Source organism: Manis javanica, chromosome 7 (assembly GCF_040802235.1).
Source record: "Manis javanica isolate MJ-LG chromosome 7, MJ_LKY, whole genome shotgun sequence".
NCBI lineage: Eukaryota > Metazoa > Chordata > Mammalia > Pholidota > Manidae > Manis > Manis javanica.
The window spans coordinates 45,432,959-45,446,236 of NC_133162.1; the positions used below are offsets into that span (position 1 = coordinate 45,432,959).

Consider the following 13,278-nt stretch of genomic DNA (forward strand, 5'->3'; position numbering starts at 1 on the left):
GCTATATACTTTCCTCTTAGGACTGCTTTCACTGCATCCCACAGAAGTTGGGGCTGTGTGTTGTTGTTCTCATTTGTTTCTATATATTCCTTGATCTCTATTTTAATTTGTTCGTTGATCCTTAGATTATTTAGTAGAATGTTGTTAAGCCTCCATGTGTTTGTGAGTCTTTTTGTTTTCTTTGTAGAATTTATTTCTACTTTTATACCTTTGTGGTTTGAAAAATTGGTTGGTAGAATTTCAATATTTGGGATTTTGCTGAGGCTCTTTTTGTGGGCTAGTATGTGGTCTATTCTGGAGAATGTTCCATGTGCACTTGAGAAGAATGTGTATATCCTGTTGCTTTTGGATGTAGAGTTCTATAGATGTCTATTAGGTTCAGTGCTTCCGTGTCCTTACTTATTTTCTGCCTGGTGGATGTATCCTTTGGGGTGAGTGGTGTGTTGAAATCTCCTAAAATGAATGCATTGCAGTCTATTTCCCCCTTTAGTTCTGTTAGTATTTGTTTCACATATGCTGGTGCTCCTGTGTTGGGTGCATATATATTTAGAATGGTTATATCCTCTTGTTGGACTGAGCCCTTTATCATTATGTAGTATCCTTCTTTATCTCTTGTTACTTTCTTTGTTTTGAAGTCTATTTCATCTGATATTAGTACTGCAACCCCTGCTTTCTTCTTGCTGTTGTTTGCCTGAAATATGTTTTTCCATCCCTTGACTTTTAGTCTGTACATATCTTTGGGTTTGAGGTGAGTTTCTTGTAAGCAGCATATAGATGGGTCTTGCTTTTTTATCCATTCTATTACTCTGTGTCTTTTGATTGGTGCATTCAGTCCATTTACATTTAGGGTGACTATTGAAAGATATGTACTTATTGCCATTGCAGGCTTTAGATTCGTGGTTACCAAAGGTTCAAGGTTAGCTTCTTTAGTATCTTACGGCCTAACTTAGCTCGCTTATTGAGCTGTTATATACACTGTCTGGAGATTCTTTTCTTCTCTCCCTTCTTATTCCTCCTCCTCCATTCTTCATATGTTGTGTGTTTTGTTCTGTGCTCTTTTTAGGAGTGCTCCCATCTAGAGCAGTCCCTGTAGGATGCCCTGTAGAGGTGATTTGTGGGAAGCAAAATCTCTCAGCTTTTGCTTGTCTGGGAATTGTTTAATCCCGCCATCATATTTAAATGAAGTTGTGCTGGATACAGTATCCTTGGTTCAAGGCCCTTCTGTTTCATTGCATTAAGTATATCATGCCATTCTCTTCTGGCCTGTAGGGTTTCTGTTGAGAAGTCTGATGTTAGCCTGATGGGTTTTCCTTTTTCTCTCTAGCTGCCTTTAAAACTCTTTCCTTGTCCTTGATCTTTGTCATTTTAATTATTATGTGTCTTGGTGTTGTCCTCCTTGGATTCTTTCTGATCGGGGTTCTGTGTATTTCCGTGGTCTGTTCGATTATTTCCACCCCCAGTTTGGGGAAGTTTTCAGCAATTATTTCTTCCAAGATACTTTCCATCCCTTTTCCTCTCTCTTCTTCTTCTGGTACCCCTATAATACGGATATTGTTCCTTTTGGATTGGTCACACAGTTCTCTTAATATTGTTTCATTCCTGGAGATCCTTTTATCTCTCTCTATGTCAGCTTCTATGCGTTCCTGTTCTCTGGTTTCAATTCCATCAATGGCCTCTTGCATCTTATCCATTCTGCTTATATATCCTTCCAGAGTTTGTTTCATTTCTGTAATCTCCTTTCTGGCATCTGTGATCTCCCTCCGGACTTCATCCCATTTCTCTTGCGTATTTCTCTGCATCCCTGTCAGCATGTTTATGATTTTTATTTTGAATTCTTTGTCAGAAAGACTGGTTAGGTCTGTCTCCTTCTCTGGTGTCTCTGTGATCCTGTAATTTTGTCTTTTCATGGTGATAGGAATAGTTTGCAGAGCTGGGACTAGTGACAGCTGGATGAACTTCCCTTCTTGTTGGTTTGTGGCCTTCCTCTCCTGGGAGAATAGCGACCTCTAGCGGCTTGTGCTGGGTAGCTTCACGCAGACAGGGCTTCTGCTTCCTGCCCGGCTTCTGTGGAGTTTATCTCTGCTGTTGTGTGCGTGGCCTGGCTTGGGCTGCTGCTCCAAAGTGGTGGAGTTGCATTGGAGGGGGAGCAACCAGGAGGCTATTTATCTCCGTAAGGGGCCTCCGTGCTCCCTGCAGCCCAGGGGATTAGGGTGCCCAGATATCCCCGGATTCCCTACGTCTGGACTAAGTGTCCTGCCCTGCCCCTTTAAGACTTCCAAAAAGCAGCCACCAAAACAAAACAACGACCACACACACAAAAAAAAATGGCCACTCGTTTTTCTTTATTCTCCGGTGCCAGCCTCGGGCACCTGCTCACCATTCTTGCTGCCCTGTTTCCCTAGTATCCAGGGCCCTGCACATACACTGTGTCTGTGCTCTGGTCCGGATGGCTGGGGCTGGGTGTTCAGCAGTCCTGTGCTCCTTCTCCCGCCGGGAGCTGGGGGGAGGGGTGCTCAGGACCTGCAGGGTCGAGGTTTGTATCTTACCCCCTTTGCAAGGCGCTGGGTTCTCGCAGGTGTTGATGTGGTCTGGATGTTGTCCTGTGTCCTCTGGTCTTTATTCTAGGAAGAGTTGTCTTTGTTATATTTTCATAGATATATGTGGTTTTGGGAGGAGATTTCCACTGCTCTACTCACGCCACCATCCTGGCTCCGCCCCCTCAAAATGAACCATTTTAAAGTGTACAGTTCAATGGCACTTAGTACATTCACAGTATTCTGCAACCTTCACCTCTACTTAGTTCCAAAATACTTTGGTCACCCCAAAGGAGACCCTGTTACCCATTAAGCAATCATTAATCCCCATCTCCAGCACCTGGCGACCACTGATCTACTTTTTGTCTTCATGGATTTGCCTATTCTGGACATTTCATCTACAGACATATCTTGGAGATACCGTAGGTTCAGCTCCAGACCACTGCAGTAAAGCGAGTATCACAATAAAGCAAGTCAAATGAATTTTTTGGTTTCCCAGTGCATATGCAAGTTATGTTTATACTATACTGTAGTCTAGTAAGTGTGCAACAGCATTATGTTGAAAAACAGCAAGTCAAAATGAAGTTTTTGGTTTCCCAGTGCATATGCAAGTTATGTTTACACTATACTGTAGTAAGTGTGCAACAGCATTATGTTGAAAAACAATGTAAATGCCTTAATTAAAAAATACTTAATTGCTATGCTCACTTTGGCAGCACAGATACTAAAATTGGAATGATACAGAGATTAGCATGGCTACTGCACAAGGATGACATGCAACTTTGTGACGCATTCCATGTTTAAAAATAAAAATTTATTGCTAAAAATTACCATCATCTGAGCTTTCACCGAGTCATAATCACTGATCGCAGATCACCATAACAAATATAATAATAATGAACAAGTTGGAAATGTTGTAAGAATTACCAAAATGTGACTGACATGAAGTGAGCAAATGCTGTTAGAAAAATGGTGTCAGTAGACTTGTTCAATGCAGAGTTGCCACAAGTCTTTAATTTATAAAAAATGCAGTATGTGCAAAATGCAGTAAATGAGATATGCCTGTAAATAGAATCATACAAGTGACATTTTGTATCTGGCTTCTTTCATTCGGCATAATGTTTTTGAGTTTCATCCGAGTTGTAGCATGTGTCACTACTTCATTCCTTTTTGTGGCTGAATAATACTCCATTGTTTGGCTATGCCACATTTTGTTTATCCATTTATCTATTGATGGACACTTGGCTATTGTGAATGGAGCTGCTGCGAACATTTGTGCACAGTATTTGTTTGAGTACCTGTTTTCAGTTCTTTCATTTCTATCCAGAAGTGGAATTACTGGGATATATGGAAATCCTCATGTTTAATTTTATTTTGGTGGTGCTTTCCTGCATGTGTTATAATGCCCTGGTGTCCCCAAGGGTCCCTCACAAAGAGCTGGGCACCAGCAGCTGAGCTCCATATGCAGTGGGTGATGGAGAGTTTCTCTCCATCAGTGTCAATGTCTTCTTGTTCCCTCATCCTTCTTCGTCTCCTTAGCCCCCTGGCTCCCTTAACCTATCCTCTCTCCCCCACAGATGTGCCCGTGGAGAAGCTGGCCGCCATGACCGCCTTGCGCAGCATCAACCTCCGCTTCAACCCACTGAACGCCGAGGTGCGCGTCATCGCCCCACCCCTCATCAAGTTTGACATGCTCATGTCCTCGGAGGGGGCACGGGCCCCTCCACCTTAGGTCTCCCTCCTCATGCCCACCCGGCAAGGGACAGAGGCCACCTGGCCTGGCACCCTGAAGGGAGGGAGGGAGTCCCAGAGGCTCATGAGAAGTTAAGCTTGGGGGTGCCGGGGATGGGTGGGCCAAATAGCACACGGTAGGAGGGGGCACAGCTGGTCCAGGATAGATAGCTTAGAGCAGTGGTGGGCCCTGGAGTGCCCCAGAGAGAGGAGGTGAGTGGGCACTGGAGCCGAGACTCACAGCTTCTGTGTGAAGTTAGGCAGACTCCCACTCTCTCAGAGCCTCATTATTTATTTGGGAGAAGGGGCAGTGGCGGGGGCCTTCGCCTCCTTTGGGCTCCTTGAGGCTTTTCAGGCAACCCATGCCTCCAAGTTACCTTCAGATCATTTGGCACCTTCTGAGCCCACAGATGAGCATCACTGAGCATTTTCTGGGCCCCTGTGATTCTGAGTCCTTGTTACCAGTTCTGAGAGCCAGTCACTGCCCTGAGAGGAATAGAAGACAATTTCCATCTATTTATTGCTCCCTGAGAACCGACCCAGATGAAACCCTTAGTTCCCAGTCCTCACCTTGTGGGTCTCTGGATTGGTGGGAGCCTGAACCGGTAGTCATGGGAAGGCTGTGGAGAGAGCATGGCTGATGCTCAGTAGGGCTGAGAACGTGTATATAGGAGCCCAAGGCCTATTGGGCCAGGAGACCAGGGAGCAAATCAGGCCAGCTCTGTCCTCACTCACGATCAAGAAATCGGGTAGGAAATTGAGTGTTCCTTGGGGCTGACCAGCTGTGCCTGGAATCACCCTTTGAGCTGCAGAAGAGGCGGCATAGAGAGAAACAAAGCCATCTGTGCCCGTGGCTCTGGTCCAAGGTAATTAGATGGCCGTCCTCACTACAGCCTCCCTTTGGCAGCAGCCTGGCTGCTTTGTTGTTGCTCCTCCTTGGGGCCGAAGACACTATGGACCATTGGATTTGTGGCCAGTCAGCTCCCAGTCATCTCTAGGTCTTCAACCTGGGGTCTAGGGTGTGGCCAATCGATAGGATGGCCAACCATTCCTGTTTGCCCAGTACTGACAGGTTTCCTGGGACAAGGGACTTTCAGTGCTAATACCGGGACAGTACCCAGCTGGTCCCCCTACCAGGAGAGAGCCTGAGGCTCTTGCTTTCTGATGACATCTGTGGCTTAGAGAGCCCCCGACCTCCCGATCTCCCAGGTATCTACCTCCCACCTTCTCATCTGTGGAGCAGGCAGGCTCAGAGCCCACAGCCCACCTGGTCTGGCCCTTTGTCTTTGTCTCTGGGAGACACTGAGGCTCCAGGACTTGTGACAAGCATGACCACCCAAATCCTATGTGCACGGACAAGTAGCCACTCTTCCACTGCTAGGGTTAAGCTGTTCAGAGCTCAGACCACGGCTCAGAGCAGTAACCCTTTCTCAGAGTGCTGCTGTCCCCTTTCCCCCTCCCCAGCCCTGGGCCTGTCCCAGCCCAGGCCTCCCATCTCTTGGAAAGTTGCTGACAGGTTGGGTCACTGGTGGCCCATCACTGAGCATTCAGTGTCCTAAGAGATGATTTGTTTGCTCTGCTCATCTTACAGGCCTGGTTGGCCAAGCTCTGGGAAAGGGGTTTTTGGGGTGAGGAGGTCTATACAGGATCTCCAGAGCTATGGAGTCCAGCTGTGCACATTGGGGACAAGTGAGGGCTACAGTTTAGCTCAGGACTGGCCCCGTACACCCTCTCTGCTGGAGTGAGGTCTCTCCTGGTCAAAGAAGGGGTGTGCTTTTCTGACATGTACATAGGCATTTTATGGCCAGAGCCTCACAACCTGAAGTGTGGTCTGTGGACCAGAAGCATCAGCATATGGGGGAGCTTGTTAGAAATGCAGAGTCCCAGGCCCCACCCCAGCCCTCCTGAATCAGAACCTGCATTTCAACAAGATCCCCAGGTGATTCCTACAAGCACTTTACCATTTGAGAAGCAAAGGCCTGGGGTGACCCTAGGGATGTCCTCAGAGTGGAGAATGAAGATTCTCTTGCCCCCTGCTACTTACAGGGCTCCGAGTCTGTGCTCATCCCTCTCTGTAAACCAGCCCCAGGAGACCCTGGGCCTCTTAGAGCCTTTCAGAGTCTACACGACTCTCCAGTGAAAGGGTGTGACCCAGAGTCACTAGGGGATGAAGGTTGGATTTACCTGGTTCTCTGGACACCGCCTTTCGGGTGAACCTCCATCTGCCAAGCTCCTGCTTCCCCAGATCCTCACCTCTGGCCCTTTGAAGGGGTTGCTTCAGGAAGCTGTATTCTACTCTGCTGGGAGAGTTTGCCCTTGCCTGCCTAGGAAAGCCTGGGCAGTCAGAGAAGCCCCCAGATCAGAGCCCACAGTGTGAATAAGCCCTTAGCCTCAGTTGCAATAAAGAATGCATTGGTTTCACTTGCCTGGTTGATGTTGAACTCATTCCCTGACTCCCACACAGACCTTATAGGCTGGGTGTCAAACCCAACCACCTCTGAAGTGGAGGGGCTGCCCCTCTTGTAGAAAGCTTGAGATAAAGCTAGACTGGCGTGATACTCAGAATATTTGCAGATGGGCACAGGCTCAGCCAAGCAAAATTGATGCATGCCCTCCAGCTGCACTGCTGCAGAGCAACCAGACATCAGCCCACGGGGAGCCCTGTATGCCTGGTAAAGGATCAAGGGGCCCATTCCCCCACTTTTCCCCCTGCTGATACCAGGAATTACACCTTTAGCAATTCACTGGGGGGCCATGTGATTCTCAGAGGGGTCTGTGCACCAGCAGCAGCCCAGGGAACCGGTTGGACATGAAAATTCTGGGCCCTCCCTCATCTACAGAATCAGACACAGTGAGAGTGGGGCCCAGGACTCTAACGCAGGCCTTTCAAAGTGTTCTGATGCATGCTCACATTGAAGACCCACTACTGGGTTCAAGGCTGAGGTCAGTTTTTGTTTTATTTAGTCTTTGAGTTTGTCTTGCGTTTTAGGCCAGACACTTCATTATTTTTTTTTTACAAACACATAGAGAGCTTAGTGGGTACCAGGCAGTGGCTAAACATGTTACAGACACTAATTTATTTAATCCCCGTAACAGCTCTAGCTAGTTTTGTGAGCTGACAAATCCCTTTCCTCTCCCGGCAGGTTGCCTTTATGTAAAGTGGAGGGCTGCTCCGGGAGATCCCCAAGCTCCTGGCCTGGGAGCCCTGCTCTAACTTTCCCCTGTGGATTAGCCTGTACTCCGGCTGCTGCCCATCCCAGCCCCAAAGGTCAGACAGAGGACTCTTTTCTTGTCAAAGGCTAGCGCACCAAAAATATCCCCAGATCCATCCATTGGTCAAACTAAGCTCCTGACTCTTCTTGCAGGATAGGAGGGCTCTCCAACTTGCTGGAGCCTGACTAGTGTGTCGTCATGGGGGAGAGAGTCGTGGTTGTTGGGCGATTCTGGAATCTGGCTTCAGGTGGGGCTTCCAGTGCAGGCGAGGACACCTTGACTGGCACTGGGTAAAGATCATGACAGAGGTTAGGAGCGGTGACACAACAATCGGGCATTTTGAGGCGAGGGGTCCAAGGAGTCTTAAGGTATAAACTCTGCATGGTAATGCTGTTTACTGATTGTTGAGCAGTCAAATGATTCGTTCAGGAAGCTCCTGGAATGAAGAATAAAGTTATTTACAACTTATACTTCCTGGGCGAGTTTCCTGGGATCGTGCTGTTATGTTGAAGAAGACGGTAGAATAATAAGGTCTTCTTAATGCAGACAATAAGCTGTGTGGGGCTAGAGGTTTTTATTATTGAAATAAAACTGACATATAACATTGTATTAGCTTCATGTATATAACATCATTATTTGATATATGTGTATATTGTGAAGTGATTGCCCCAATAAGTCTAGCTAACATCCATCACCACATGTAGAGAGTTTTGATTCTCAATCACCCCAAAATACCGTGTTGGACCTTAGAGCCCTGCTTTGGAGCTGCCCTTCACGTAAGATGTGCCTGTCCCTTTGTAGAAAGCCAGCTCTGGGGCAGGGAACAGTTCCTGGAAGGGTAAACTTTGGCAGCTGCCAGGAGCTGACCAGGGCCCTGGGAGAGGTGCCAAGGCCATGAAGAGCAGAAATGGGAGACGATGTGACTCGGGAGCACTGGGTGGGACATGGGCTGGACGGGCCCGGGAGCAGCCAGGCCACGTTATGGACTTGTGTCTCAGGGCCAGGTGGGCCAGACCCATCCCTCAGAAAAGGGACACTGGCCTAGCTGCTTTAGCTCCAAGCAGGAGCACTCACTGAGCGCCTCCTGTTTGTCAGCACTGGGCAGTTTTCTCATTTCCTTGTTTTCTCATTTGATGTTAGCAACACCCTCTCAGTGCCCACTCTCCAGATGAGGGCACAGGCTTAGTTTGGGTTAGCATGTGAGTAGGAAGGAGCAGGGCAGAGCTGGGATATGAGTTGTAGGCTGGCTTTTGGGGCAGAAGCAGCTGTTTTCTCCTGCTCACACATTCCCTGTCCCCCCCCCCGCCCACAATGCTGTGCAGAGGCCTCTCTGAGCCTTGCTTTCCTCATCTATAAATTGGGTGCTAACACTGCTTTCCTTAGTACCATAGGGATTAACAGCAGATGATGTTGGTCAGTAACCTTGGGTGAGCAGCATTATGCCCATTTCATACCCCTGAGAGCCTCCTCTCCCGTTTGTTTTTGCCTGCCTTTGTGTGGGCACAGCCCTCAGCTTCCAGACAAGACCTCACCTCCCAGGCCACTGCAAAGCACTTGTGCATTCCTGGAGCATGCATGGGCGATTCACTCCCATGAGGAATGAGCAGATTTCCAGCTCACACTTACCCCAACTTCACATTTCAGCAGTCTAGGAAGCTCTGTCTCAGGCCTCTGAGGACAAGTAATGACTTGGGATGATGAGCGTTCAAAGTTGGCTAGCAGCCAGCTGAGGCTCTGCTCCTGTGTTTATGTACATCCCAATTCTTACAGCCAAGGGACCCAGGCACCCTCTTTCCTGTAGAGACAGGAAGCACTTAAATCAGGATGTCTTCAAGGGTGGAGACTGCTGGACTGCCATGTTGCACACTCCAGTGGCTGTCATTCACAGTGTGTTCTAGGCACCAGTTACATAGAAAAGTGGGAATGGGCCCTTGGAGTTGTGCAAGAATGGAGCTGGATCTCCAGACTGCCCACCAGAGTCAATCACTGGAGCGTTTTAAGATGCAGATTCCCAGGCCCACTTGTGCCCCAATAAACCAAACTTGAAGCAGGGCTCACACCTCTGCACCTTAAGTCTATTTTCCTCCTTCACAGCACCCAGAGGATCCTTTTAAATTCTCAGTCACTTGTCTGCCCCGAGTTCCGCAGTGGCTGCCCATTGCACTTCAACCTATAAGCCAAGTCCTTATAACGGCACTCAAGGCTCAACATCTTCCCTCTCATTTCTCTGATGTTGTGCTTCCTGCTCCTTCACTGTGCTCAGGGTACACCAGCTGCTGCTGCTCTCAGCCCTCTGCCTCAGGTGGGCTCAGGCCTCAGGGCCTTCACGTCCCACCAGGAAGTCTGCTTCCCAAGGAGTGGCAGGGCGTAGGAAGTCCTCCTCACTTTGGTCTTCCTGTCCTTCACCAGCCATCTGTTACGGCTGGGGCTTTTCCCAAGTGGAGTGGCCGGTAGCATGCATGACCTGAGAGCATGGCAGCCCCCCAGTGCCCCACTAGCCTGCCACTGTGCCTGAGGTCCCATGGGTGTGACAGCATTGCTTTTGTTTAAGTGCTCCCTGTGTGACCTTATTCCAACCCCCAAGGACCGTAAAAGGTTTTCCCACAGACAAAGCTGAGCAGTTAGACCAGGCTACTCAAAGTGGCCCTCAGGTGAGGTGAGCAGCATCAAAAGTCCCTGAGCAGCATCAAAAGTCCCTGAGAGCATGTTAGACCTGCAGAGCCTAGGTCCCTCCCCAGACCTGCACCAGAGTCTGCATTTCAGCAAGACCCCCAGTGATCTGTGGGCACGGTAAAGTTTGAGAAGCCTAGCTTTCAATGACTTTGAGATCCCCTCCCACCTCAAAGTCCCTGTGGTAGGTGCCATAGCGTAACATTCAGAAGTTAAAAATGAATCTTATAGGTACAGGATAAATGTGTCAAAGATTTTATTCAACTCATGAATTAATGAGGGAACCACTAAGATGGTAAAGCTGGCTCCAGAGCATCTGAGGAACTGGAGTTTACATAGTCCTTAAAAAAATGTTGGAAGAAGATTGATACTATACACAACACTGTCAATGTCCTTCAGGGCAATAGTCAGCTTTGGGGTTGGCTTCTCTTCTACTGGACACAAATCCACAAGTTAACATCTAACTTCTCAAAGTCTATGCCTTCAGTGGCAACTTATGAAAGCATAACAGTACACACTTGTGGGCAAACCTGTTAGCGCTCCATGCGTGCTCTTAGCATCTTGGCCTCATATCTAGGTTCTGGGTAATATTTCCTAACAGCAGATTGCCCTGGGAGGCTGTTAATATTCCTGGGGACCAAGAGGATCACCTGCTGCGTGTCTCTGTTAAATGACTGGAACCACCCGAAGCTTGAGGAAAAGGAATGACCCAGAGCTGCGAAGAGAGAATAGAGGAGGTTGAAAAGCAGCTAAAATAAAAATATGTACTGGCGCTTAGCACATGTCTGTGAGTATGCGAAGTACTTTCCATTTCTTTTATCATTTCATCCCTACAACAGCATGACATAGCTACTATTTGTACTTCAGTTTTATAGATGAAGACCCTGGGGATAGGGAAGACAGAGAACCCAGCCAAGACATTAGTTGGTGGAACAACTGGGATTCAAACCCAGGACTTTGATGGGAGTCCATGTCTCTTAGAATTGGTATCCAAGGCCCAGAAATGGTTTACAAAAGACCCCACCCCACTGCCCCAAATAGATGGCCACTTTTCCCAAGAACCTTCAACACCTTCCCAAAGATATGTTCTTCCTGATACTGTGGAGGCTGACCTCAACCCCATCTTGATGTAGAAGCTCTCACCATCACCACCCATGGTGCAGGACCCCAGCCAGAGAGCTGGAGTTCCTCAGTGTGCCCCCAGCCCCTCCCCAGAAGAAGAGTTCTCCAGAAAGGAAGGTGAACTGTCTGAGGGAGAAAGTTCCGGCCCAAACCTCTCCCATTTTATAAATGGGAACACTGAGTTCCAGAGGGCGTGTTCCAGACAGCATGTGGAGTGACTTGCCCAAGGACATGGAGGAAGCTGGTGGCAGTGCCCGGATGAATGCTGGGTTTCCTGGCTCCTGCCCTGGGTTCTTTCTGGGGCCTTTGCTGGGTCCTGGCCTTTGGGAGCTAATCTACTCAGCACCGGAGCTCTCCTAAGCCTTTAGCTGTGGAAGTCAGCCATTAGAATCTTAGATTGTCATTTATAAATGCAGATAACGACTTTGACCTCCCTCCTTGGGGAGAGCTCACTAATAAGCATTTTGAAGGAAGTGCTCTGGAAGTGCTCCTCTCGATGAGGAGCGGGAGGGACAGCTCTGGGGTCCCAAGAAGGGATTCCACCCCAGTCCAGACCCCAGTCTTTCTGCAGCTCCCCTGGTTGCATTCTTCAAGTGAACAGTCCCTCCTCCCTAGCCCCACCTCCACCAAATAGATGCTGAAAACACCAATAGTGTGCGGGGGCTCTGCTTCCCAGGGACCATATTGCAACTACACTTAGACCCCCTTCCCTTCCCCTGCAGGTTCTGAGCCTTTTCAAAATGGCGGCTATGCCAGTGGCCTTCCTTGACACAAAGACCTGTGTGCATTTCCACCCAGGGAGAGATAGGCTGGGTCTCCCAGGGGAGATGCTCAGCATTCCCACCACTGGGGATGTAGCCCACAGGGCATTCTGTGGTTTCATGCAAACCCTTCTTCCAGACCCCTACCAACCCTCTCAGGCATCTGGGAACACACCTCCAGCTCTGCTTAGAGGAGAAGCAGTTCATGTGAGAGGCCAGCAGAAACCTCATGCATTCCATTCACACTCCCCCAGGGCCTGTGACCATGCAGGATGCCAGGATGTTAAACCTCCAAGGAGAAAGGCAGTCCTTCAGTCACACTATTGTCCCCTTTGGCCTCCCTCACTGCTCCCTGAAAGCTTGAGTCTAAGAAGATGACCACCTACCTCCTCCCCTGCTCCCTTTAGACCCTTCTCCAAGCAGGTGTCCACATCAATCCCAGTAGACACGGGAGGCTCTTCTCCCTTCAAGGACCTTCTCCATCCCGCTGCCCTCCTGCCACCTCCTGGCACCCAGCTTGCCCGATGGAAATCAGTTTCCAGGATGGCGGGACTTTCTGCGGAAAGACTCCCTAGGACACAGTGGTTGGGGTGGAGTGGGATAGGGGGCAGCCCCCTGATGATGAGGGGCCAGGCTGAGGGCTTGGCCAAAGTGGGCAGAGTTGGAAGCCCTGAAGAGCAAGGAAGTGGTGGGGCTCATCCAGATGGACAGGGATTGCTTCTGCCTGGAAGGACTGCATGCATAGCTTCTCAGATGCTCCCAGAAGGCCAAGAGGCTTGAAGGCAGGCAGAGGTGGAGAGCAGCAGGGCCTGCCCAAGGAGTCCAGAGGAGTGTTCTGCTTCTTTCCTCCACCATCCACCTGTGCAGCATTGGGTCGGGCATTCACCTCAGTGGCTACACCTTCAAAATAGGGCAATGGTATCTTGGGTCTGAAGGGTTGTGCATCCAGGGTTCATGGCTGGGAAGTACTCCATGCACACTTGACATCAACCTTGAGAAGAGAATCAGGAATGCCGTTTTACAGTTGGGAGAATGAGGTTAGAGGGCCACGTAGGGAGGAAGAATTCACCCCCAGGTCTTTCTATCCATGGCACTGCCCTGCCTGCCCCTCAAAGGCTGGACCAACTAAGTGTTTTTATGGTGCCACATATTCTTGGGCACTCCTCAGAGTTCCAGTGGTGGAAAAAAGAAGTCTGTAGAAGAGGAGGCAGAAGGAAAAAAGAGACTTTGTGATCCAGAACCATTCA

General features: G+C 49.1%; 1 protein-coding gene and 1 non-coding gene across 5 annotated transcripts in view; both read left to right on the top strand.

The window, feature by feature from the left end:
- LRRC20 (leucine rich repeat containing 20) overlaps window positions 1-6,686 on the top strand; it is a 98,695-nt gene extending 92,009 nt beyond the window's left edge. For all 4 annotated transcript variants that reach the window (XM_036998929.2, XM_036998931.2, XM_036998928.2 and 1 more), the window contains one exon: window positions 4,112-6,686. In XM_036998929.2, the coding sequence (XP_036854824.2) occupies window positions 4,112-4,266 (155 nt within the window). In that variant the 3' untranslated portion in view covers window positions 4,267-6,686. The remainder of the gene's footprint in view (window positions 1-4,111) is intronic.
- On the top strand, window positions 3,235-3,338 carry LOC118968485 (U6 spliceosomal RNA). Its single transcript, XR_005056184.2, has one exon. It is a non-coding gene; the product is annotated as a U6 spliceosomal RNA (small nuclear RNA).
- Window positions 6,687-13,278: the final 6,592 nt, after the last annotated feature.